This window comes from Notolepis coatsorum, assembly GCF_963971535.1.
Source record: "Notolepis coatsorum genome assembly, chromosome: 17".
Lineage (NCBI taxonomy): Eukaryota > Metazoa > Chordata > Actinopteri > Aulopiformes > Paralepididae > Notolepis > Notolepis coatsorum.
In genome coordinates this window covers 64,422,747-64,450,517 of record NC_140181.1, presented here as the reverse complement: position 1 = coordinate 64,450,517, position 27,771 = coordinate 64,422,747, and the positions used below count along the sequence as shown (strand labels likewise).

The window sequence follows — 27,771 nt, the reverse complement described above, 5'->3', positions numbered from 1 at the left end:
ACTGTGGATTCACTCTGTGCATCACAGTCACGAAAGGGGCTAGGTGGTTGATGGTGGTTGAGAAATGAGAGAGAGAACCCTTGTAAGTTCTCTCTATTTATACACTGTGGAGCGCAGTTCTGGAAGGTTCTAGCCTGTTCTAACCGGTTCTACTATATGACATCATACTGAAGCTTAACTTGAATTACACTATGACACGGCGGCAGTTACACTAGGTGTTCTGCGTCTGCCCCCCCTGCCAAACAAGCAAGCCAACCTCTTGTTCGCGCATGAGCCCATTATAATTACACTACTGTCGCTATTTCACAATGAACTATAATGAATTACGGTTCATACAGAACACGCGCCAGTGTCAGGAGTAATGCACGAAAGCTTATTTCCGCGTTGAAACTAATGCATGAACTGAGGAGCGCATATGCCGTAGTAACGATATTCTACCACTGGGCGTCAGCTAAGCATGCTCAGAGCTGTGCGTAGACATAAGCACAAAGTCAAGTTCACGTTCAAATTGATAAATCCCACACTTTGCTTAGAAATGGTCGTACGCACGGGTTAAGCACATATCTGTGCGTACGCCACGTTGATAAATGAGGGCCCTGGGTTCCATCCTATAGAGGCAAATCTTTCCTGTGACAAAATGGCATCCAATGTAATAAAAAAAAGTCAACCAACGAACAAGATTCTTGTACCGGATCTCCTCTCTGGTAAACAAGAATACCCTGAAGACTCTAACAGGAGCACTCATTCAAGGGTACTACGACTATGCTTGCACCTCATGGTACCAAAGCACCTGAAAGGCACTAAAAACAAGAATACAAACATCACAAAACAAACTGGTCAGACTACTGCTTGACCTTACTCCTAAAACCCACCTTACCCCTGCCCATTTTGACAACTATTGGATGGCTTAGAGTAGACGACAGAGTACACAGCAACTTGCAATGGTCTACAAGATACACTACACCACTAAGGTACCCATGTACATGTCGAAATACTTCCCAAAGGTCAGTGAATACCACAACCACAACACCAGAGGTGTTGTTTATTAATTATCACAATAAAATACACATACTTTATGGTGAAATGCTTGGTTCTGTATGAGCCCCTGAGAGTGTGCTTCATACAATAAAAAAAAGTAAGTAAGTAAGTAAAAAGTAAGTAAAAAAAAGTAAGTAAAGAGGAATATACAATATACAGTAAACAGTGAGGTACAATGCAGAAAATGAGGTACAAAACTTTGAGTTAAGGTGCAATTGCAAATGAGGTATGAATGTAGTGCAAATCTCTTTAATAATAGATACATATAATGTAGTGTTAAAGTGTCTAAAGTGAGTGTCAAGATGAGTGTTTGTTTAAAAGTGAATGTGTGCATGTGGATGTGTGTGCATTCATGACCTGGTTATAGGTAGAATCACTATTGTGTTACATCAATCAGTGATAGAGTGGCAAAATAGAAATGTATTTATATGAAAATGTTTGAGATTTTTACTTTAATGACTATGATTAAGATCACAAATATAGTCACAATGATATTTAAAGAAACAGACATGGTAATGCTCATAAATATTATTGTGAATAGTCAATCATACATAGAGCTATACAAGATTACATGGACATTGCAGTTTATTAATATGACAGATCAACTGAGATGGAAAGTATTTTTTGAGGTAGTTGTACTTGTAGTATTCAGATTCAGATTCAGATTCAGACAACTTTATTGGTCCCGCGTGGGGCAATTCATATGTGCAGCTTACAAGCAACAAAGACAAACAAACAACAAAACATCTCAACGACAGCACGGCAATAAAAAGAGAAACACTCCATGTGATACAATCCAGCAATAAAAGTAAAAGTAAAAACAGACAACCAAGTGCAAAAGGCTACTTAAAATGACTACTGTCTGTGTTTAAAAGTCTGATAGCCGAGGGGACAAAAGATTTGGCGTAGCGGTTGGTCCTACTTGGTGGGACGTCATAACGGCGGCCAGAAGGCAACAGTGAAAACCGCTGAGACAGAGCATGGAGGGGTTGATTTGTGATGCTCGTCCCCTTCTTGACCACCTGGTCCGTCCAGAGAGAACATAGGTCTCTCTGTTTTACTCCAATTATTTTGGAGCACACTTTCACAATATACTGTAGGCTGTTCCTATCTTTGATGGACAGGCCACTGAACCAGCAGATAAAAGAAAAAGTTAGGAGGCTTTCAATAAAAGAACTATAAAAAGTGCTCAGGATCTTTGCACTAACATTAAAAGAGTTCAGCTTTCTCAGTAGGTAGATCCTCTGCTGACCTTTTTTAACAATAGACTCTGTATTTAGGTTGAATTTCAGTTTACAATCAAACACAGTTCCCAGGTATTTGTACGATTCAACAGTCTGGACGTCCTCATCGTGAATTACACTAGCTACACTGGCTTGATGATCGGGGTTGTGTCTGAAGTCAATTATCATGTCCTACATCCATGTATGTAGTTGTAATATGCATATAATATGTAGTTTGCTACATACATGGAATATAGTTGTAATATTTATTTTCATATTAGGGGAAGTTTCTTTAGAGAGGGAACATTTCTACATTTATCTGAACCTGGCCGTTTCTGGTTACAAAAAAGTTTCCCCATACATTTAGAAGAGATGAGAATGATCACTTATCAAAGAATTCCCAAATGTGGAAATACTGACTGTACCCTAGGTGTCAGTCACCTGAGCAGGGAGTAGGGCTTAAGGATAACACTTAAAGGAACACGCCAACATTTTTGGAAATTAGCTTACCGTCTTCTCCAGAGAGAGACAATAAGAAAGATACCAGTTTCCTCTCTGTGCGTTCAGTAGAAAGCTATCTGGCTGCACGTTAGCATAGCTTAGCACAATGAATGGAAGCGGACAGTGCCGGTTGGCCTTCGGGAGAGGTGTTAGTTCGACAATAGGCTAACCGGCACTGTCCGCTTCCATTCATAGTGGTATCTATCTTCTTGTCTCTCTCTGGAGAAGACGGTAAGCTAATTTCCCAAAATGTTGGCATGTTCCTAAGGATAACACTTTTGGAATGGATTCAGCAAAGTATACGTCTGTTCCAATTACCTACCTGGGCTCCATCCTAGAGGCAAATCTTTCCTGTGACAAAATGGCATCCAATGTAATAAAAAAAGTCAACCAACGAACTCGATTCTTGTACCGGATCTCCTCACTGGTAAACAAGAATACCCTGAAGACTCTGGCAGGAGCACTCATTCAAGGGTACTACGACTATGCTTGCACCTCATGGTACCAAAGCACCTCAAAGGCGCTAAAAACTAAATTACAAACATCTCAAAACAAACTGGTCAGACTGCTTGACCTTACTCCTAGAACCCACCTCACCCCTGCCCACTTTGACAAACTAGGATGGCTTAGAGTAGACGACAGAGTACAGCAACTTGCAATGGGCCTGGTCTACAAGATACACTACACGACTAAGGTACCCATGTACATGTCAAAATACTTCCCAAAGGTCAGTGAATACCACGATCACAACACCAGAAGGAGCTCCACAAATCATGTTAAACCCAGATTCGGCTCAAACAAGGGACTAAACACGTTTCGCAATTATGCCACATCAATGTGGAACGCCCTACCCAAAGCTGTAAAGGAATGTGAATCACTACCCACTTTCAAAACCACTCTCAAGGAACACCTACGGGAGACTGAAATTCGAAACTGGCCCCTGTAAATGTCCTAACCCAACCCCCTCCAATGTACAGTAATTTACATAGTATGGTTTTGTCAATATTCCAATGTACAGTTTTGCTTGTTTGTACAGTATTCCCCCCCCCCCCAACCCCTTCTGCAATCTGTTAATAAAGTTTTCAATCAATCAATCAATCAATCAATCAATCAATCAATCAATCCAGGGACTTGTTGCTGTTTCACTTCATTGAGCACCAGGTGGCGCAATTGCATCTCTGAGTCCATCACTGGACTTGTCTCAAGGTCACTGCGCCAAGAGTTTATCACAGCTCAAGTCTCCACGGGCTCTTATCCGAGCATCTGCATGTAATACACACCCAGCACAGGAATACGTCAGGTAGATGTCTGGGGACACCCATCATTTCTCGTCACCCATAACCATTTAGTGAGTCATCATCACTCCGGTCTCTATTATTGAATACATGCATACTTGTTGGTCACATACAGCAGAATTAATGTAGAACCCCAGCTGCTGTGAATGAAAGTTCAACTTAAATATTTCAAGAGAATAGCCTAATGATAAACAACACATGTAAGAGGTCAATATAAAAACGCAAAGGAGCCATTTGTGTTAGGATGATGAATATATTCTAATGCTAGTGGGCTGATTGATTGATTGATTGAACATTTTATTAACAGATTGCAGAATGGGTACAATACAGTACAGCTCAATACACACAATTGTTAAGGGGATGCAGACCAGAGAAAGACTTTCGTCTTGTTTACATCAGGGTCCCCCATTTTCAATTCATCAGGACATATATGACATACATGACATACAGATATTCAGTACTGCTACATCTATACATTTATGACATACCAGATTTGCAAATACAGTACTGTTTGTGATACAGAAGGAGTCAAGAAAAGGGAGTATATACATTTGACGTAGAAACTGTACATTGGAGGAGGTTGGGTGGGGTTGTGTGGGGGGGTTGGGTACATTGGGATATTGTCAACCATATACTGGGTAATTTACATTGGAGGTGGTTGGGGGGGGGGGGGGAGAAACACTGTATAAACAAGCAAAACTGTACATTGAGGGGGGGGGGGAGACACTGTACAAACAAGCAAAATTGTACATTGGACTATTGACAAAACCATACCATACCGACTGTACATTGGAGGGGGTTGGGTTAGGACATTTACAGGGGCCAGTTTTGAATTGCAGTCTCCCGTAGGTGTCCCTTGAGAGTGGTTTTGAAAGTGGGTAGTGATCCACATTCCTTTACAGCTTTGGGTAGGGCGTTCCACATTGATGTGGCATAATTGCTAAACGTGTTTAGTCCCTTATTTGAGCCGAATCTGGGTTTAACATGATTTGTGGCGCTCCCTCTGGTGTTGTGATCGTGGTATTCACTGACCTTTGGGAAGTATTTTGACATGTACATGGGTACCTTGGTCGTGTAGTGTATCTTGTAGACCAGGCCCATTGCAAGTTGCTGTACTCTGTTGTCTACTCTAAGCCATCCTAGGTTGTCAAAGTGGGCAGGGGTGAGGTGGGTTCTAGGAGTAAGGTCAAGCAGTAGTCTGACCAGTTTGTTTTGAGATGTTTGTAATTTTGTTTTTAGCGCCTTTGAGGTGCTTTGGTACCATGAGGTGCAAGCATAGTCGTAGTACCCTTGAATGAGGCTGTTACATAACACACGAATACATAGTTGTTGGAGTGTCATAGCATAATACTATATTTTATAACATATGAATGGGAGCTTTCTTGTGATGAGAGTGACTCATCATCACTCTCCAGAGTGTCCTATCTGAGGAGGAGGGCGTGAATGGGAGAGGAGAGAAAATCTCACGGCCGAAAACGTCACATGTGACAGTGTGACTGTGAGCTCCTGCTTCTGGGATGTCTGTCTGTCTTTCTGCACGTACACATCGCTGCGTCACTTTCCGCATCATTGCGTCACGCTGGTCCATCACTCGTTTCGTGCTATGAATGAATATAATAATAATTAAGCATAAGCCTCGCTTTATGAATACGTATTATCATCACCACACGTGTTCTAGACATAGTATACCAAGTGATGCTGTCTGGTTGAAACGTTACCATCCGCAGGCAGCATAATAACCTCGTTCCCAGTTGTATCTCCTCCATCACTCTATTTTCTAGGCGCGTCGTGATGCTGGTGGCGAACGTGCCGTCTCCCTCGCACTGTGGTGCTTCGTCGTGAGTTCGTCCCAGCCAATCATATTGCGAGGAGGGCTCGTCCCGCCCCCTTCCTGGTTCCGTCCACTTATCAGCAGCGCGGACTCTGACGAGCGCCTTCTCTGCTGCCGCACCAGAGAGAGCACTACCCTGCACACAGTTAGGCCAGGAAGGTGAGTACATTTTCCCTATCTGTTACTACGTTATGTGATATCGTTGAATTAATGTAAGAACTACCACGACTTATAGTTGTATTTCTGAGACAATAAGACTTACTTTTCATACTATTTGCTTTTGCATTTGTGGAATTGTACATGGTGTTCTTCATCATCCCAGTCTTCCCAGACAATGACCCCAATTATGATCTGGCACTTGTTTTATTGTTTTATTGTGCTGTTTTCCAGGGTTATAGTTTTAAGAATTTCGCCTCCATGTCATGATGGTTGTGGTGGCTCGCAGTCTCAGGCGAGGCTACGTTCTATTTTTAACCCTGGCCGTCAGCTGGCGAGGTGTCACTCCATTTAGACCTGCAGTGTATGAGGAACGGGCGTCAAGTTGCAGCCCAACTAGAAAACACTCACTTCTAATACTCAAACACACTATTCGTTTGTAAAGATATGACAAATTCGTTTAATTTTGAATTCCAGGAAATGTCAATTGACTACCATTTAACACTTGATAGCTGATGCAGTGAACTACCATTTTCAGTTGCGGCAGATATGGGTGTGTGTCCAGAACATGCAGTGCTCTATACTGTTGCTACAATGTTTCATCCATCTGCTACATTGTTTCCCCTTGCTTAAATAAAACATTCAAAAGTTAGTTTTGTATTTTGGTCAGTTTAGTTCATATAATGGTGCCTTAAAATGTGCTATTTAACCACCCTCCCTTCTGTTTTCTTTTTTCAAATGTATTTAACATAAGATGGTCACATGATTATTAACACACATCAAGGTGCACCCACATACAACTGACTGATGAACCCATTGTAGCATAAAGGAACTTGACTACAAACATATCCAGTACCATTGTCTTATTAATCATTTAGTTGATTGATGTGTACCATTTTGGTGAAATTGATTATTTTACATTTAGATTATGCAGACATTGCAGTAGGACTATGGTGTTCTTCTATTGTAAAGTTAACGCCATCTCCTGTATTTTGACAGCTAAAGTGGAAGGTCTCTGTGTTCCTGAACTTAGTAGCCAGTGGCAAGTTTCCACATACACTTTTATGTGCACAGGTTTTTCCATTGGCATTAATGCAGTAGCACTCTTCAGCTCTGGCTCAGGTTCACTCATGCATTTATAAAAGTGGGATAGATGGGCAAGTTAAGGAAAATCAGATAAAGCGGACAGTTCAAAATCCATAACACATCCTGGGAGCCTGGTTTAGTGTGGCAGGCAGGGTCAGAGAGCATAAGGGCACAACACAGTCTGGCCTAAAACCACTCCTGACCTCTTCTCTTGCCTGGAATTCGTAGAGATAACAGAGGCTGTTAGCCTCTAGATTAGCCCAGCTAAGGTGATACTGAGACAAAGACACATTATGTACCTAGTCACTCCCTTAGGCTCAAGGTTATTTTGTCATCTGAATTAAAACATTAAAAAACGTAGTAGACTTATAAAGGTTGGCTCCCTACTTGACCCAGGGTCATTTTGTGCAGTCGCTATGCACCATTTGCCACGCCTTAATCTGACTAAAACAAATGCCACCCTACCAAGACTCTGACTCTTACTAATGCCATCCCTTTAGACTCTTACTGACTAAAACAAATGCCATCCTAAGACTCTTACTCTGACTAAAACAAATACCATCCTAAGACTCTTACTGACTAAAACCTATGCCACCCTACCAATACTCTTACTCTGACCAAAATCTATGCCATCCTGCCAAGACTCTATTCTGACTAAAACCTATGCAATCCTGCCAATATTATTCTGAGTAAAACCTATGCTATCCTGCCAAGACTCTATTCAGACTAAAACCTATGCCATCCTGCCAAAACTCTATTCAGACTAAAACCTATGCCATCCTGCCAAGACTCCTATTCTGACTAAAACCTATGCCATCCTGCCAAGATTCCTATTCTGACTAAAACCTATGCCATCCTGCCAAGACTCCTATTCTGACTAAAACCTATGCCATCCTGCCTAGACTCTTACTCTAAGTAATACCTATGTGTGTAATACTCTGACTAATATGTATGAAACCTACGTATGCCATCCCGTAACAAATATTATGTAAAAAGTGAGCCAACAATATATGGTTTAGTGCTCACACAGTCTCACCTCCATTTCCTAGTGGCAACATTAGGTACCATTTTATGTTGAGTTAGGCTTTCCTGATTTTGCCAAGTCACTGTTCTGACTCAAGGGACATTGCTTCATTGCTTCATTGAATTAAGATGCACGGTAGCCAGCAGCACATGTCTGGCCTTGTCTTTGGCACAGCAGCATCCTCCTCACGTCTCCTCCTCCCTGTCTGCTCCTCCTCTGCAGAACCAGAACCAGAACCATGTCTATCCTGAAGATTCACGCGCGTGAGATTTTCGACTCCCGTGGCAACCCCACTGTGGAGGTCGACCTGTACACCAAGAAAGGTACGTCTCGTCTGGAGCGGGGCCCGGGGCGATTGACCTGTCTCAAAATACCGCCCTCTTTTCTGGATCCTTCAATCACAACTGTTGCTTCCCTTGGACAAACTTTGTTTGTCAAATCAAAATCAAATCAAGGTACAAGTACACTGAGTTTGTCTGAGGGAAGCAACATTTGCGATAGGAGGATCAAGAAAAGAGGGCGGGGTTTGAGATGCGTCAATTGCAGAGGTTGATTGATTGATTGATTGAAAATTGTATTAACAGATTGCAGAATGGGTACAATACAGTACGGCTCAATACAAACAATTGTTAAGGGGATGCAGACCAGAGAAAGACTTTCGTCTTGTTTACATCAGGGTCCCCCAGCTGATATTGAACCAACTAGGAATGTCTGAAATAAGAACCAATCATCAACTATATGACTTTACTGTATACTGTAGGGTATTATAATATGACTTTAATGTATAATGTAGGAGTTTAGAATATGACTTTACTGTATACTGTATTTATACATTTTAATGCTTTATACTAATAACAAGTATCTTGTACAATGTCATCCTTAACTGAGGATGAGATTGTTATTGATGTTGATAATGATGTAATGGCTTGAATATTGTTGTAAGTGCCGGACCCCAGGAAGAATAGCTTTTGTCAAGTGCAAAAGCTAATGGGGATCCTAAATAAACATAAACTGTACTGGATTAGAATATGACTTTACTGTATACTGTAGGAGTTTAGAATATGACTTTACTGTATACTGTAGGAGTTTAGAATATGACTTTACTGTATACTGTAGGAGTTTAGAATATGACTTTACTGTATATTGTAGGAGTTTAGAATAATTATGACTTTACTCTATACTGTAGGGCAGTGGTTCCCAAAGTCGGGGTCGCGACCCAAAGGTGGGCCGCGAGCAGCCACGGGAGGGCCGCAAGATGATAAAAAAAAATCAAATCAAATCAAATTATTTTATTTTATTTTATTTATTTTATTTATTTTATTTATTTTATTTATTTTATTTATTTTATTTATTTTATTTATTTTATTTATTTTATTTATTTTATTTATTTTATTTATTTTATTTATTTTATTTATTTTATTTATTTTATTTATTTTATTTATTTTATTTATTTTATTTATTTTATTTATTTTATTTATTTTATTTTTATTTTATTTTTCAGGCCACTGAACTTAGAAGCAGGCCAGGACAGTGTTTCTAATTGTATTCTAAAATTCTATTCTATTGTATTCTAAAATGTGACTATATGGTTTTATATTAACTTAAATAATAAATAAACAAAAACGAAAAATCTACTTATTTCAACGAACATTTCAAACTAAATAACAGATTATGCACATAAAACGCTGAAAACAACCGAAGCAACAATAGTATTTTAATGAGGCTATTATTATTATCATTATTATTTTGCAACAAGTTAGCCCTCTCATAAATAGCACATATAAATGAATAACTAACTTGAACTAACTTAATAGTATTGAAGTGATATTTGGCTTAAAAAATCGGTCACATGGCAAAAAAAAAAAAAGCCTGACGATGTGCATTGCCCAATGCACATCGTCAGGCTTTTTTTTTATTCATTTATATGTGCTATTTATGAGAGGGCTAACTTGTTGCAAAATAATAATGATAATAATAATAGCCTCTGACTCTCTGACGCCTTATTTTCTGGGTCCCGGCCTGAAAAGTTTGGGAACCCCTGCTGTAGGGGATTAGAATAGAATAGAAGTACTTTATTGATCCCAAGGGGAACCCAGCACTACAGATCGCTCACAGTAAACATTTAGGTAGTCAAAAATCTAAAAACACAAATCACAAATAAGAATAATAAGGAATAAAAATACAGTCCGGGATATACATTCTAAAATATGTATATACATTCTCAAATATACAGATTAGAATATGACTTTACTGTATACTGTAGGGGTTTAGAAAATTAAGCTCATGGATTCACTCTTGTGTTGGTGTGTGGATTCGCTAGAATGTTCTTTGTGCAAAACTATAAGTAAGTAACCCAAGCTGAACCTTTCAACAAAGCACCCCCTTGAGCGAACAAATCAAACATAAATATGGTAAGTTCTTCTGTCACACTACGTAACCTTTCAGGAGATTAGATGGCATTGTCGTAAACAAGTCATCATTTCACACTACATTTAACATGGATTGAAATGCCGTTGCGCCACAACTGAGATTTCTGAACTCCTGTGTCTTGCCTAATCAGATAGAGCCCACAGTAGCGAGTGAAAGTCAGTTCAATTGTGGTTTCCCTGCAGCATGGCTGAGCCTGCCTGCCTGTCCCCTTCCCCTCCTCCGGTAGTCAAGCCGGGGACAGAGAGTGGGTACAGTACAGTATGTCAGCTGAGTCCAGGCAGGGATCAGATGGTGGATGTGTGAAAATAGCTCCTGTAACAGCACACTACTTCGACAGAGTTCTGTTAGTGTAATGGTCCCTACCAGGGAAGAAGCCTGTAGGTAGTATCGTGAGTAGGACTTCATGTATGATCAAATCAAATTTATTTGTAAGGCCCGACAACACACGTTAATGTCCCCATGGGCCGGACACGTCTTCTTTAAACAAGTCAAGAAGAAACATCACAATAAATCAAGAACAAAACAAAAACACCATGATGTCCAAAACATTTTATATAAATAAAATAAATTAATGCAACACTTCCAGACATACCCCACGCGAACGTAAGGAAAAACTCACTAAAACCTAGCAATAGAAAAAAATGGGGGGATCTCCCTTCTTAGATGTCGGTCATAGTAGTGTTGCTATAAAACAGGCGAAACAGTTGGTAAGCATGCACATAATGATGCTATGATACTGTGTACAAACTGGAGATTACCGTCCAAATTAGATCAATATAGACAAACACCTGTGCCCTGTGTTCTGATTGTGAATAAAGCCTAATTTTCTAGCTTTATTTATTTAATCAACTAATGGGTCCTCAGTCTAATGGACCCAACTGTGACCAAGGTTTCTGCTGGCCTCTGGGAAGCAAGCCTTTGTTCTTCTGCTCTGTGGGCTAAAACAAAGGAGCAACTCAACCCCAACTGAATGTCCTGAGAATTTTAATGAAGCACACTGAATGACTAATGACATGAAAGGGAAGAGGATAAAGCTGTGTTATATACAACATGGCCTTGAATCCTGCTTGGAAAGCTGTGTTATATACAACATGGCCTTGAATCCTGTTTGGAAAGCTGTGTTATATACAACATGGCCTTGAATCCTGTTTGGAAAGCTGTGTTATATACAACATGGCCTTGAATCCTGTTTGGAAAGCTGTGTTATATACAACATGGCCTTGAATCCTGCTTGGAAAGCTGTGTTATATACAACATGGCCTTGAATCCTTTTTGGAAAGCTGTGTTATATACAACATGGCATTGAATACTGCTTGGAAAGCTGTGATATACAACATGGCCTTGAATCCTGCTTGGAAAGGGAACAGTTTATTCTATAGCCTTCTCTTCACCAGACAGTTGCTCCAAATTAATATGAATGGCACCTTCATGCTTTCCCATTTTTAGGCAGGATCCCAACCTTTTTTTCAGTCAACCAAGAATGTATTGGCATCTTTCACTGTGCAGACAAAAGGGATTGTTAGGAGTGTACAGCCCCCAGAGCACATCAAGCAGATCTAATGTGTTTCATCATGTTACATAACTGGCTTGCATCTGAGTTGTACTCAAAGACCTCTGTTGCTTGTTGATGCTATGGTCTATTTTCAGATGCACTCGTAACCTGCTGAGCTGACTGTGACAGCTATGTTCTCTCTGAATGGTGAATTCATTGCCACTACAAATTGTAATGTGTTTTGAACTGTATTGATTTTAAAATGGACTTTATGTGCAAATATACTCCATACTAGTGGATCTTTTTGCTAATATTTCCATATCGGTTTTTATTTGGATACAAAGCAGTCTTGTATTCGCTTATACTACTAAGTGAGTTGTGATCTGAGTGACTGCCGGCAGGCTCTCACAGCTGCAGGTGGCTGATGCCTTGATGCAGATGATTTGGTTAAGCCTGAACTCATGGCCTAAATAACTGCCATGTCCCTGTGGCTTTAAGCCTTAAATCCCCATCAGAGATGGGAGTCTGATGATAATTTCCAGGCCAGCGAGCAAACTCAATAGATTTTGAGCATCCCCAATTCCTCCTCACATGGTTGAATCCAAAATGGCCGACCTCTGTGCGGTGTGGGCGTGTTGTGGCATCCCTCCAGAGATCTACTGCACATGCTCAGTTGGCACCTCGCCCCCCGCCCATTCCTTACAGCACAGCAGTCTGCAGCACAGTCTGTACCATTCTGTGTTCTTCCTTCGTCATTCTCTCTCTCTCTCTCTCTCTCTCTCTCTCTCTCTCTCTCTCTCTCTCTCTCTCTCTCTCTCTCTCTCTCTCTCTCTCTCTCTCTTTCTTCCACTACTGCTCAGCGGGAGAGAAAAAAGAAAAAGGCTGTGCGCGGGGATGCTGCTCACTGATGCCGCTCACTGATTGGATGACATCCTGCAGTGGCTTTTACAGTACATGCTGTCGCTGATTGAATACCAAAGCGACCGCTGCTACAGTATACATAATGCCACGGCGAACATATTCAGATTCTGTATTGTATAACTCCAAAATTTAATTTAGAAAAAGATTGGATTTGTCTTCATGACAAATGCTGAAAGGGTCTAAATGGTATTTCAGCATTCAGTGAACAGCAGTCACAACTGTACAGGTTTCAGGACGTGAGAGGTGACGAGACGTCCCCTGTGTTCCTCAGGTCTGTTCAGGGCTGCAGTCCCCAGCGGCGCCTCCACCGGCATCTATGAGGCTCTGGAGCTCCGTGATAATGACAAGACACGCTACATGGGCAAAGGTACCACTCTCTCACTGTTTTCACTCTCTATCTAGTCACCTGCATAAGATATCCTCTAAACATTTCACCGTGTGGAAAGAGATCATTAGTAGCTTTTACTTTTACTTTCAACATTGCCTTAATTTCATTGACTTCACATATTTTGTTGAGACTCTATCCTCATCTGTTCTTCCTTTCACATCTCTTCTTCTACTGTCAGGGGTGAAAAGAGCTGTTAAATATATAAATGAGTTCTTGGCACCAGCTTTGTGTAACCAGGTAAATGAAAGAGTGTGGAATAACCTGGAGTGAGGAGGAGTAACCTCTATAATGTACTGCTGTGATCGGCAGCATGACGTGTGGGTTTGCCTTTGGAAAACTAACCCCTAGCGGGCACTAACAGATGATCACAGATCCCTAGCAGGCACTAACAGATGATCACAGATCCGTAGCAGGCACTAACACGTGATCGCAGATCTGTGAAAACACAAACTAATGGGATGAAAATAGTTGATCTCCTTAAATAATCATGAACCCTCTAGATAATTACCCCATTATCTATTCTCTCAATATGGTGGCTTGTGTCTCCCAAGTAGCCGTTGGTGGGTTGCTCTGTGGTTGTCTGGCGTGCCTGCCCTGCATGTTTTTCTTCTCCCTGAGTCAGTGATGGTCTGCTTGTCCTTTGCAGGTGTCTCTAAAGCTGTTGAGCATATCAATAAAACTATTGCACCTGCACTGGTTAGACAGGTAGGACCACTTATTGTTCTACTAACGTGACTGTGTGGCATATATAGTGTTAAAAGTCATTGAGAAATGTGCACAAAATTGCAATGAGGAATGGTTTTAATGAAGTATAATAAATCGTTATGTGTGATTGATTTTCCCAGAATCCCCCAACCACCCCACCCCAGCCCCCCCCCCCCCCCCTCCAGCAGAATTCAATGCATTTTCTATCACAAAAAAGAACAATAGCACAGGTGTAACAGCAGTTATATGTAGTTGATCATGGTAATTGTAACTGTAATATTTAAGTCACAAGGGTAAGATGCTATGTGGAGTGAATGGGAAACTGTTATTTATTATCTGTTTGCCCGTATGGCATTTTGAGTTTCTGAAGATGCTATAAGGAATATGATGGACAAGGACATACTGTATGCCGTAGCAGACCTTCTTTTGTGGTAGGATTCTAACATGCTGTGATTAATTTAACATCCGTGGAGAGTGGGCTTTTAAACTAACCGGTTTGCATTAAACTGAGGTCGCTAGGTCAGTGCCTCATTTCACCCGTAATAATCATGGTTTGTGTCCCATCCAGAGCGTGAATGTCTTGGAACAGGAGAAGGTGGACAAGCTGATGTTGGACATGGACGGCACAGAGAACAAATGTAAGCTGCTGTTTTGATTATTATTCACATGTCAGCCTTTTAGCGCTTTTGGCCTGAAAGCTAAGCCAGATTTATACTCCCATATAGAGATTTCTATTAATAATGCAGAGTGCAACCTTGAAAGAACCAAACGACAATTATATTGTATTATATTGTATTATATATTTAATATATTGACTTGTTTCCATTTGCCCTCGTCCAGCTAAGTTTGGTGCTAACGCCATCCTGGGCGTCTCCCTGGCTGTGTGCAAGGCTGGTGCAGCAGAGAAGGGCGTGCCCCTCTACCGCCACATCGCTGATCTAGCTGGCAACCCCGAAGTCATCCTCCCCGTCCCTGTAAGCTCTCTCTGTTGATCTCAGGACTGCACTCATTAAAGATAGCATGGAATTCATCACAAGCTTTTGCAAAAAAAGTAGAAAATAATTTAAATACCCTCCATTCTACTTGTGCTTTTATTCTGTAATTTACTGCTGTAAAGCACTTAAACTGCAATTATTGTATGAAGGTGCTATACAAATAAAGTTTGTTATGATTATTAAGATAAGATAAGATATTCCTTTATTGATCCCATAGGGAAAATTCAGGATAATCTTTTATTTTATTATTATAATCTTTTTTATATTTGAATTATTATATTATTACTCTGAAGGTGGATCCTCTCTGCTTCCCTACAGGCTTTCAATGTCATCAACGGAGGTTCCCACGCCGGCAACAAGCTGGCCATGCAGGAGTTCATGATCCTGCCCGTCGGAGCCAGCAGCTTCAAGGAGGCGATGCGCATCGGCGCAGAGGTCTACCACAACCTGAAGAACGTCATCAAGGAGAAGTATGGCCAGGACGCCACCAACGTTGGAGACGAGGGCGGCTTCGCACCAAACATCCTGGAGAACAAGGAAGGTGAGAGGAACCGGGAACCAAGAAGCGGAAACGCTTTCCCCCCAAATGATACCATTCAAACGGATGCTTCTATATACATTGCGTGGGCAAACAAACAAGCTTCACTAACGAGCCCCCACCTCATCATTAGACCTCTGAGCCCTCTTTGGTCTTATTCAGGCCAGGAATGTCACTCCTGAGTCCTGACCCAGCAGATGGTTTCCAAATTTGGGCCTCCACTCAATAATGCATTGACCGGCAGTCTCCACAGCACTCTGACTCGCTCGTCAGGCCAAGGTGCTGACATGACAAATTCCCCAGTGGGGCACAGGTTTAAATGGTGATTAACTGGTGAAAACGAAGGAATTAATGTCATCTGCAGCGTCTCTGCTTCCATTGCTAACTACAATGTTGATTAAGTATTTTTCAGAAGTCGAAATAGACAAAACCAATCTCCTCCTATTTATTGAACCATGCCTGGCCAGTGTGCAAAGAGAATGTCCAAAAATTGATCACTGCAGTCTGCAATACAAGACAAGACAAGACAAGAAAAGTGTTGATATTTACATCTTCAGCAGAGCCTAATCTTTAACATCTTTAACTCAAAATACTAAAGGCTTTTGGGATCATTACTGTTATGAAGCTTTTCTTGAATGTGGATGATAATAATAATATGAAAAAGGAATACTTAATCACAAGAATATCTAATAACCAGGAGGCATTGACTGTTGACAGATATTTATTAGTACTTAGGCCTACTACAATTAGAATAAGCGAGAGGTAAGAGCAGTGGTGCAGTCGTAATATGGGCAATGCCCAAACGCCACGTGCGCTCCCGTGCACGCGCACGCGCATACATGTTTCCTCGGTTTGGCACAGAACAGATGATTATTATGCATAAATGTTTTAAATGTAATTGTAGTTACAATTTCTTTAATTGAATTAACTTAAACTAGAAAAGTAAATACAAACTAAATTAACAATGTAACTTAGAGTTAGTTAAGTTTACAGAAGGACAGTTTCCTTCAGCGACTCCTCGCCGGAGCTGGGCGGCTGCTCCGAGGACTCATTGACGCTGGTGGAGAGGCGGTAGTGGAGGAGAGGAGTCTGTTGTTATGCTATCGGTATCCTATTATTATGCAAAGTCTAGGTGATAAGTGCCGGCCGGCGCGATGAGTTCAGTGACAATTGTAAACGCATTTTTGTGTGCACGCGCGCGCACTTCTGCCTCAGTGACCCAAGCCTAAACGGCGTTTAACCGCGTTTGACCACCACTGCATGCCTGGGTAAGAGTAGAAAAGAGTAAGAGAAGAGAGGAGAAGTGAGCTAATGTTAATTTGTTAGGTCTTCTACGGGGCAAGACAAACAAAGTATCAGTTTCATCTCCACATGTGGTACAACTTCTTACATCTTTTCTTCTCCCAAAATCTTCCATCTTTTGATTTACATGAGCTACATCTTACATTGCTACAACAGTTGCATAGACTTGTATGTGACCTCTAAGACCTTTAACCTAGTGTATACCTTAGTCTGACATTAATATTCACAGGAAGGGGTAGAGGAGGACAGGAGACAGAGATGAACATAGCAGATGTGTTAGATCTTTGTTTACTCCATTACCCACACCCAGTTTTCCTAGATTTAGGCCTTACATCCTTTATGGTGCAGTGGAGTGACATGAAAACACTAGCTAGTAGCTAATAATTCAAAATGCATGATTCCAGGTTAAAGGCACACTAAGTAGTTTCAGCCACTAGATGTCACTAGAGCACCACTAAAACAATGTGGTGTTGTATAAGAAACCTCTACCATCGGACGTAATTCTGATCAAACAGTCAAACTAGGCATTGCAGATCAAATATGACTCAAGATCCAGCAATATCATATCAAACCTACCACAATTTTTTTTTATCAGAAACATATTTTAGGTTAAACTTTAGGTAGAAAACGAGAAATTTGACAAGCGAATGAGACGCCATTTTCTTTTTGAAAACGGGAGCAGAGAACCACAGACTGCCAGTGCCCACTAGCAGTGCCTTTATCCAATCAGGTGTGTTCCACTTGTGGAAATGGCAAGTAAGGAGGGGATACATGACCACAACATGCGCACAACAGCTGCCCAAAGGTTAACGCCGAGATACGTCATGAGCACAGCAAAATAGAAAGAAAGAAAAAAGATCCAGGCAGAGCGAGGATTCTCTGCAGATAAACACACCTCCAGACACTTGTAGTGGATCTTAAGTGATGATTGAGAGGGATTATGTTTGTATGAGTCTATACATTGTTTTCTAGGGTAATTCTACTCATTATAGACTCAAAAGGAACTTGGGGGACCCTGATGTAAACAAGACAAAAGTCTTTCTCTGGTCTGCATCCCCTTAACAATTGTGTGTATTGAGCCGTACTGTATTGTACCCATTCTGCAATATGTTAATAAAGTTTTCAATCAATCAATCAATTCTATCCCCAGGCCATCACCCATCAGGCTGCTCAATGTGGTCTCAATGTTGCATTAATTAATCCATTCTACATTCATTGCACACTAGGGCTGACCTTCGGGAAAAAATTTTTAATTCGAAGCTTCGGGCCGAGATTCGATTTTAATTCGAAGCTTCGAAATTACATTATTTTAAAAAATTATAATAAAAAAATAATAATAATTTGTTTTTAATGTTGTGGGACTTGTACAGCACTTTGTTCAACTTTGTCATTGCTGTAAAGTTTAAACCTTTTTCAATCTTAGACAAACAAAACACTTTGCTTTCATGAAATATTGTAAGCTGTCATTTGAGGCTTTATAAAAGCAGCACAATGAACACAAATCTGTCAGTGCCGAGTCCGACCTCATCTTAAATAACAAACAGCATTGCTTGTTGTAGTTAACAAAGAGAGGCAGAGTTGTTTATGAAAATATATATATATATCATATTTTATTTTATTTTTTATAATCGGATTTAATTTTCATATTCGAATCCCATGCCCATCGAACGAAGCTTTGAAGTATTTAAGACAGCCCTATTGCACACAACATCCACATGCACACACTCACTTGAAACATTCCCGTTAAACATTCACTTTAAACACTTTAAACACTTTTTAAACATTACACCATATTTAAGTGTTTGGTCTTTTACTCTTTTACTCCTTTACTGTATGAAGCACAATCTCAAGAGGGTCATACAGAACCAAGCATTTCACTATAATGTACCTGTACCTTATATGTGACAAATAAAACAGAATTTGAAACGTTAACTATACCTTTAAGATAAATATGACTTAAGATGTATGAATACATCTCTAAAAGGCCAGTAATAGTATAATAGTGATAGTTAACAATTAGGTAATAATAATAATAATAGTATAACTTATTTGGAAATATCATGTATTATACACGTATTGTTAAGTCATGTAAAGTCAAGTGTTTTTATCCTTTATTAAAAAAAGAAAGAAAAAAGATTTATTACAGTAGCTCTTTGCTAAAAATCCCCTTGGTCCAGGTGTCATAGCAGCATGGATCAGGGGGTAGGGGAGGTACAGGCTAAAATATTATAGTATAATAATAATATTAATAATAGAATAAAACATAATAATAATAATAATAATAATAATAATAATAATAATAATAATAATAATAATAATAATAATAATAATAATAATAATAATAATAGAATGGCAATAAATTGGCCATTTTAGTTTTCGTTTTTTGCATACCTTTTTTGCAAACCAAAATACTATACTTTATACTTATAGCACATCTCTTCTGAAAGATGACATTCTGGAGTCTCTGATACAATAAAGATAATTCACTTTTAGTGCTAATGAAATAGAGTAACATTGGTCTGAACTTGAGTTGTAGAAAAACTTGTTACTCACGTTTTTCTATAGTAGTTAGTAGTCCAGAAGTCGTATTTCCCCAGAAATTCTCATGGCTGAAACGACACCCTGGGTCCATAGCCTGAATGTCCAAATCTCATAAAAATCCGTTCAGAAATGAATGATTAGGAGCGACTTTGGTAAACTGTGTAGCGTTCATGGTTTCTATTTCCCCATAGACTTCAATTAATTCTGCGGTTTTTCTCTTCGTGTTTTCGCTTGTGACTTTTCACCTAGATCCCTGATTCGTACATCCCCAGGTGGGGTATCATTGGAAAGCCAATGAAAAAAGAAAAAATATTTATTACAGTAGCTCTTTGCTAAAAATCCCCTTGGGGAAATCCAGGTGTCATAGCAGCATGGAGGAGGGGGTAGGGGAGGTACAGGCAGGCAAAAATATTATATTATAATAATAATAATAATAATAATAATAATAATAATAATAATAATAATAATAATAATAATAATAATAATAATAATAATAATAATAATAATAATAATAATAATAATATTTTATTTTTTTAATATGTTTTTGTAGATTTTTATTGGTTTGTACTACCGGGCAGTCCGGTAGAGAGAGAGGGAGAGGAGGAAATTGGAGACAGAGCAGGGGAAGACATTCAGCAAAGGACGCCGGGTCCGGGAGTCAAACCCGGGTCGGCCGTTTCGCGACGCAGCGATTTACATGGTGTGCTACTAGAGCGCCCCAATAATAATATTAATAATATAATCAAACATAATAATAATAATAGAATGGCAATACACTGTAGACAATGTATACTCTACCATGTATACATGGTATAAATAGTAGTAGTGTAACGGAGGTACCGCAGTCTATCCACAGTCACGAGGTACAGTAAGTGAAGTGGCTGTGGACGTTAAGCGGTACTGCAAATAAACTCACTCCCCAGAGGCATCCAGACCCAGTAGCAAGAAGTGAATTCACCTCTTGGTATAGTGGTCTGTGATGCGACACGGGAGACCGGGGTTCAACTCCCACTCAGGGCGATCCCTTAACAGGGGTCGAATCGAAATAAACACAACGCAGTAAGATCACACCGGCTACACGTGGTGCCGTGACCCGGATGCCCTGGGTGGAGTGAGTTTAGGGGGGTGAGTGTAACGGAGGTACCGCAGTCTATCCACAGTCACGAGGTACAGTAAGTGAAGTGGCTGTGGACGTTAAGCGGTACTGCAAGTAAACTCACTCCCCAGAGGCATCCAGACCCAGTAGCAAGAAGTGAATTCACCTCTTGGTATAGTGGTCTGTGATGCCGCCCGCGACGCGGGAGACCGGGGTTCAACTCCCACTCAGGGCGATCCCTTAACAGGGGTTGAATCGAAATAAACACAACGCAGTAAGATCACACCGGCTACAGTAGCACACTGTGCCAGAGTCCGTGCAGTGTTTATTAGTTAAGCGAAAAGTAGTTAAGAGAACCACAAATCAGGCAATGGGTCCCTAGTTGCTGTAAAATGTCTTCCTTAACTGTTGTCTGTATTTCCTCAGCTCTGGAGCTGCTAAAGAACGCCATCGGCAAGGCCGGCTACACCGACAAGATCGTCATCGGCATGGATGTGGCTGCCTCTGAGTTCTACAAGGGTGGCAAATACGACCTGGACTTCAAGTCCCCCGACGACCCCAGCCGCTACATCTCTCCAGACAAGCTGGCTGACCTGTACAGGAGCTTTGTCAAGGACTACCCAGGTCTGTTTCCAAACACACACTCATCCCTGGTACAGGCCAGACACTCCCTTTCTCTTATCAAAGCTTATATGATACTCTTTGGATCCTATTGGTATAGATGAGTATGTGCACTGCCGGACACATTAACTCAAAAGTGTTTTATAGTCCTTGGATCATACCTGTATGTGATCATATTATGGGGTTGAAAAGTTATTAAAAACCTCTTAACAGGCGCCCCCAAAATTGGCCATTTTAGTTTTAGTTTTTGAGGACTGCATACTTTTTTTGCAAACCAAAATACTATACTTTATACTTATAGCACATGCATGAGCCTGATCTCTTTTGAAAGATGACATTCTGAAGTTTTTAAAATTAAGAATTTTAAATACAAAGAGATAGAGTTAGTAGTTAGTAGTCCAGAAGTAGTATTTCCCCAGAAATGCTCATGGCTGAAACGACACCCTGGGTCCATAGCCTGAAGTCTTATGTAGTACATGTCAAAAGGCTAAAGGCTAAAATATTATAGTATAATAATAATATTAATAATAGAATAAAACATAATAATAATAATAATAATAATAATAATAATAATAATAATAATAATAATAATAATAATAATAATAATAATAATAATAATAATAATAATAATAATAATAATAGAATGGCAATAAATTGGCCATTTTAGTTTTCGTTTTTTGCATACCTTTTTTGCAAACCAAAATACTATACTTTATACTTATAGCACATCTCTTCTGAAAGATGACATTCTGGAGTCTCTGATACAATAAAGATAATTCACTTTTAGTGCTAATGAAATAGAGTAACATTGGTCTGAACTTGAGTTGTAGAAAAACTTGTTACTCACGTTTTTCTATAGTAGTTAGTAGTCCAGAAGTCGTATTTCCCCAGAAATTCTCATGGCTGAAACGACACCCTGGGTCCATAGCCTGAATGTCCAAATCTCATAAAAATCCGTTCAGAAATGAATGATTAGGAGCGACTTTGGTAAACTGTGTAGCGTTCATGGTTTCTATTTCCCCATAGACTTCAATTAATTCTGCGGTTTTTCTCTTCGTGTTTTCGCTTGTGACTTTTCACCTAGATCCCTGATTCGTACATCCCCAGGTGGGGTATCATTGGAAAGCCAATGAAAAAAGAAAAAATATTTATTACAGTAGCTCTTTGCTAAAAATCCCCTTGGGGAAATCCTTTAGCAGCTCTTATGTAGTACATGTCAAAATCTCATAAAAATCTGCTTGGAAATGAGTGATTAGGAGCGACTTTGGTAAACTGTGTAGCGTTCCTGGTTTCTATTTCCTCATAGACTTCAATTCATTCTGCGGTTTTTCTCTTCCTGTTTTCGCTTGTGACCTTTCACCTAGATCCCTCATTCGTACATCCCCACGTGGGGTATCATCACATTCATTGGCTACGACCCTGTCCAATAATTTTCGAGATTGCTAAATGATTGACGGAACTAGAGCCCCAAGAGTCGAGAGTGGTATTTGCGCAATACTGTGTACTTTGCGCAAGCCTCAAATATCGCCATGTAACTCGAGAACCGCTTAACAGATTTTGTCACCTGAAAGGGCTTTAATTCAACAAATGGGGCTTTAATTTGATATATATATATATATTGTATTAACAAATATGCACACCTGAGCCATTAGAGGTCGCCAAAGTGCCGGTGGGCAAATCGTCCTCAAGAGGGACCATATGTGGGCACCCGCTTGTTAAAGGGGAACTATCTTACTATTTCTTTCACTATTTGGGCAATTTTACACAATTCCTGTGAGTCTATGGAACACATCTGTAAGGTTCTTTAAAAAAATATTAATTGTTTTGTATTTCTAATCAAGTACTGTAGAGCAGCAGTTCTGACCTTCAAGATTTCAAGCTGTTTTTGGCTGGGCTCCGCCCATACTCGCAATGCGCTTTGAGTGACAGTCACCCACTGCACTGCATACCTTTTGAGGGAGAGAGAGAGAGATAGAGAGGACTAATTAATTTCGCCACAGGGGGACATAATCCCACCGGACAATGCATTGGTAACTTGTTTAAAATGACAATATATACCCAGTGAATATTATTGCACGGATCGGAATACGCGTGGGAGCGTGCGCTATGATATTTTGCAACAGGTTGACGTGAGTGCTGATACAGAGAGAGCGAGAGAGAGAACAAGCGAGCAAGAGAGGGAGAGAGAGAGAGAGGGAGAGACAGATAGAAAGAGGGAGAGAGAGAGAGAGAGGAGAGATCGCTCCGAGAGCGCGTGTGTGCGCGTGTGTGAGCGGCTCGACTCGCGACTGTGTAAATGCAGAGACAGGGAAACCGCTTCCACATTATTTCCACTCTCTGCTCATAAACGTATCACAGTTGATTGTGGGCTTGGGCGGTATGACGGTATTACGGAAAATCAATACCGTCAAAACCGTCAAAATCACAGATGCGCTTCAGTTTCTATTACAGTGAAACAGAGTTTTGAGTGTAGTGCACACACGCGCCAGCAGAGGGCGAGACCAGTCCTCACTAGTGGAGCGAGTGGGTCACAACGGTGTTCACGTTTTACGGTAATGTTGCGACAGTGCTGTGAAAATACCTTAAAGCGTTGTGACGAGAGTTGGTGTGTGTTGTTGTGGTGCACTGGTGGAGCAAGCAAATAATCAGTCTCTTATTATATGTGAACTAAAGAGTACAAGGTTTACACAACAGCCCCCACCCGCTTTTTTATTGTATTTGTACCGTCCTGTACTATCCGCTGGCAGCTGTTTATCTCTCTCTGTGAGCTTGATTAACTAGCGTTAGCTCACGTTAACTAGCGTTAGCTCTGCGGCTAATCTTAGATTACCCTGAACTAAATCAATGACTAGGTTATAAAGCATTTGAGTAGTTTTCACTGCACATAGAAGTAGCCAAACAGCGGGAGCATTTCGGGAGCATATGACCAAAACCCAGGCAAACCCCCCCCCCCCCCACGATGAAAATGAAAGTCATACGTCATATACCGTATACCGGGGTATTATGTCATCAAGGTATGACGGTGTGAAAAAAATTATACCGCCCAAGCCTAGCGGGCGGTGGCAGATCAGTGCCTATTCACGTCAGCGAGCGAGTCAAATCAGAATGGCTTGGTTCAGTGGGGGAGGACCTTGTCTCATCTGAACTGGAGGAATGCGCCACAAATAGAATTTGCGACATATACAGTGTTGGTACAACCCCACATTGCTAGAAAACAATGCTAAACACTGGAAAAGGCAATTTATAAGATAGTTCCCCTTTAAGAGGTTGCAATAGCAGTTGTAGCAGCATGTTTGCCATTACATGTTTATCGAACAAAATTAGAAATGGTTATTTAATCATTTACCATTCAAGATTCTACAGAACATGAGAAATATATATTTTCACATTATTGAACACATCCATCATAGAGACATAATAATAAATTACCTTTAGCATGTGTATAACGGTGTAACACTCCTCTCTCCACAGTGGTGTCCATTGAGGACCCCTTCGACCAGGACGACTGGGAGGCGTGGTCCAAATTCACCGCTAGCACCAGCATCCAGGTGGTGGGCGATGACCTGACAGTCACCAACCCCAAGCGTATTGCCAAGGGTGTGGCCGAAAAGTCCTGCAATTGCCTGCTGCTCAAAGTGAACCAGATCGGCACTGTCACAGAGTCCCTGCAGGCGTGAGTGTCCGCAGGGCTGCCACTTTGGCTTAAAGAAAATTGTTGAAAGTCAATGCGATGCAATGTCCGGTCAATGCAGTAATGGGTTGGTTTGTGTCTTCTAGCTGCAAGATGGCCCAGAGCAACGGCTGGGGTGTGATGGTCAGCCATCGCTCTGGAGAGACAGAGGACACCTTCATCGCTGACCTGGTTGTTGGACTTTGCACTGGACAGGTGAAACTTCCTACATGACTATGGAGAGATCATTGTCTAGGGATGTGGCCCAGATCTGGGGAAGTTGATATGTAGTTTACGAGATAGGCATAGGTTTGGTTCTATATATTTTAATAAATGCAGAATCTGGAATCATTTTAGATGACTAATTTGTTTTTTTTATTATTTGTTTCTCCTCCCAGATCAAGACAGGTGCACCTTGCCGATCCGAGCGCTTGGCCAAGTACAACCAGCTGCTCAGGTGGGTCCCATCAATACACTTAACCATCATTAAAGCCAGCTAATAATGTAACTTCAGCAGTGTATTCAAATCTTGACACCTTTCACTCGTTCCATTTCCAAAAGCAAAATGTCACAGTCCTGAGTCGTGCCGCTGTGACAGTTCAGACTAGAGATCAAACTAACGAAGCGTCATGACTCTCCCTCCTCCAGGATCGAGGAGGAGCTCGGGGACAAAGCCCGCTTCGCCGGCCAGAACTTCAGGCACCCCATCTGAGCGGGTCCTACTCCTTGGGCCTCAGTGTTTTTCATCACGCATAAACAACCCCGACACATGTACGCCACGCTAGGTTGACCCGCCCTTTTCAAAGGGAAGATGGAAAGCCATTGAAATCCAAGGTCCCAAGTCTGTGATCTGTGGCACGGAAACCTATCTCCTAGAGCACCACGGTGCGGCAGCCCATCCTCCAACTATGCTTTGGCTCCTGAATAGTATTGGTCCTTGTGTTTGTGTCCGTGTAACCGTGTGAGAGATCTTTGTTTCGCTTCTCGTGAGTTGTAGTGATTCTCGGTCTTCTGTTATGAGTATTTTAGCAAAGAGCTACTGTAAGTTTAGTACGACGCTGCCTTGGGCAGTGGCAAGAGTACTGTATGTGCAATATGTTGCATCTGATGAGTTCTAGTGTTGCTGTAAGCGTTGGCACAAATATGTAATAAACAATATCCTTTCAAAAGGAAAACATGTGATTCTCTTAATGTTTCTTTTATGATGCACTGCAGCCACTATACTATTGGTTGGTCATGGCTAGAAGGTATCAGCATTTTCTTTCTGTAGATTTCTCACTTTATTCTTATTCAGCTGTTGAGAGATTGTGTATACGACAATGGGATTAGCAATGAGTAGGAATTGTGTAGAAACAGAAACACATCTTGTTTAAATTCTCCTAGCAATTCAAAGTCCTGCTATTGGGTCATTAACATGATTAGAATACACAGCTGAAGGAACATGGGTGGGGGGGGGGGCTGTCAAGGTAAAGGAATGCTTTTAAATCTCAAATGTAATACCACTATTAATACCCGTACACTGACTACAGACAAGTGAAGATCAGGTTTTTATCACAGATGATTTATAGTTCATTAATATCACGTGAATGAATGATAAAATAACCAAGCAGCAGAACGGGCCTCGGGAACAGCTCCTGTGTGAATGATGTATGATGTAACAGGAGAGCCACTGGGAGGCAGTAATATGAGCCCAGTGCGGAGGGACGCCATTTCTGGCCCCCTGGGTAAAAGGATCCAATGTTGCCTTGATGGGCATGCAAGCTCTTTCTGTACTCTGGCTTGCCAAGATGAATGTAGGTCTTTTAGTCTGCCATGCCAAGATGGATGTAGGTATTTTCAGCTGTGGCACAGCCAGCCTAACAGACTTGCCAGCTGGTTCCGTGCCACATCAATTAATTCCTGTAGAGCTGTTGTGTGGATCTGCCTCCATTGTTATGCTGTCCTCAAGGGGTTGTATTACAAATCACTGGTATAATACCTGGCTAGTCCATGATGCTATCTATTACAGAATGTACAAATAATTGTAATAATAAAGTGGCCACCATGCTGGTAGGTTTTATTAAGCTGCTTTAATTTACTCTTCATTTCACAACCAAAGGCCATGTTCCAACAGTAAGATATTTAGTGGAATTTTAAGACATTAATAGTGTAAAAATGGGTAAAAAAAAAAGAAGTTATTTGATTATAATAGTGGTATTTTCCATGGATACAAATCTAAATCTTGTTTGAGTTTTGGATGCTTAATTTATTTCATTTGAGACATGTGCCATCTAGTGGTTATTACTATGCAGTACAGTTTTTTCAGATTTTCAGATTCAGATTCCTTTATTGTCACTTATTTCAGTACTTTCACAAGAAGAGTGAAAATCTATTTATTGTGGTCCCTCGACTATAGCAGCTTCCAATAATAAAAATACAATAATTTTAGCATATAATAAAATAAGATGACTAAAATAAAGATGACTATACAGTTCTAGTTTCCCAATATGTTTATTGTGTGTGTGTGTGTGTGTGTGTGTGTGTGTGTGTGTGTGTGTGTGTGTGTGTGTGTGTGTGTGTGTGTGCACCATAAAAAAAAATAAACCATACCATAAAAGGAGCCAATCAAGTGCAAATTAATTCAACCACTGCATACATAAGTAGGACAGAGGCTAGAAGAATCACTGGTGTATTCAAACTGGAAACATGAGGTTGCTACTGGACGCCATGATTAAAAGATTTTAATAATAATAATAAAAAATAAAGACAGAAAGAAAGAATACATAATAAAGTATACATAATACACTGGTGAAAAAGCTATACGATGGTGTGGTGCACTGTGGCTGAGCCTGTCCCATAATGTCCACAAATCCTCAGAAAATCCATTCCTTCAATTCTATTCTACCAGGTAGTATTTCTACCAATAGTGGTAGAAATAC

General features: G+C 40.6%; 1 protein-coding gene across 2 annotated transcripts; it reads left to right on the top strand.

Annotated features, from left to right (window-relative positions):
• The first annotated feature begins 6,007 nt into the window (after positions 1–6,007).
• On the top strand, positions 6,008–26,035 carry eno1a (enolase 1a, (alpha)). Of its 2 annotated transcripts, none has more exons than XM_084332837.1 (12): positions 6,008–6,047; positions 8,377–8,477; positions 13,269–13,364; positions 14,032–14,090; positions 14,659–14,728; positions 14,931–15,064; positions 15,404–15,626; positions 20,989–21,186; positions 24,655–24,856; positions 24,961–25,069; positions 25,252–25,310; positions 25,502–26,035. In XM_084332837.1, exons 2-12 carry the CDS (start codon positions 8,393–8,395, stop codon positions 25,563–25,565), a joined length of 1,299 nt encoding a protein of 432 aa, XP_084188963.1. In that variant the 5' UTR covers positions 6,008–6,047; positions 8,377–8,392; the 3' UTR covers positions 25,566–26,035. The 2 variants fall into 2 exon arrangements, with proteins under 2 accessions (XP_084188963.1, XP_084188964.1); XM_084332838.1 differs by lacking the exon at positions 14,032–14,090 and adding an exon at positions 13,564–13,622.
• Positions 26,036–27,771: the final 1,736 nt, after the last annotated feature.

Excerpts from the sequence above, each read along its gene's own strand:
- eno1a (XM_084332837.1), top strand. The coding sequence starts at position 8,393 with ATGTCTATCCTGAAGATTCACGCGCGTGAGATTTTCGACTCCCGTGGC. Across the intron at positions 13,365-14,031 it reads GACACGCTACATGGGCAAAG|GTGTCTCTAAAGCTGTTGAG; the intron begins GTACCACTCTCT and ends TGTCCTTTGCAG. Across the intron at positions 15,627-20,988 it reads CATCCTGGAGAACAAGGAAG|CTCTGGAGCTGCTAAAGAAC; the intron begins GTGAGAGGAACC and ends GTATTTCCTCAG.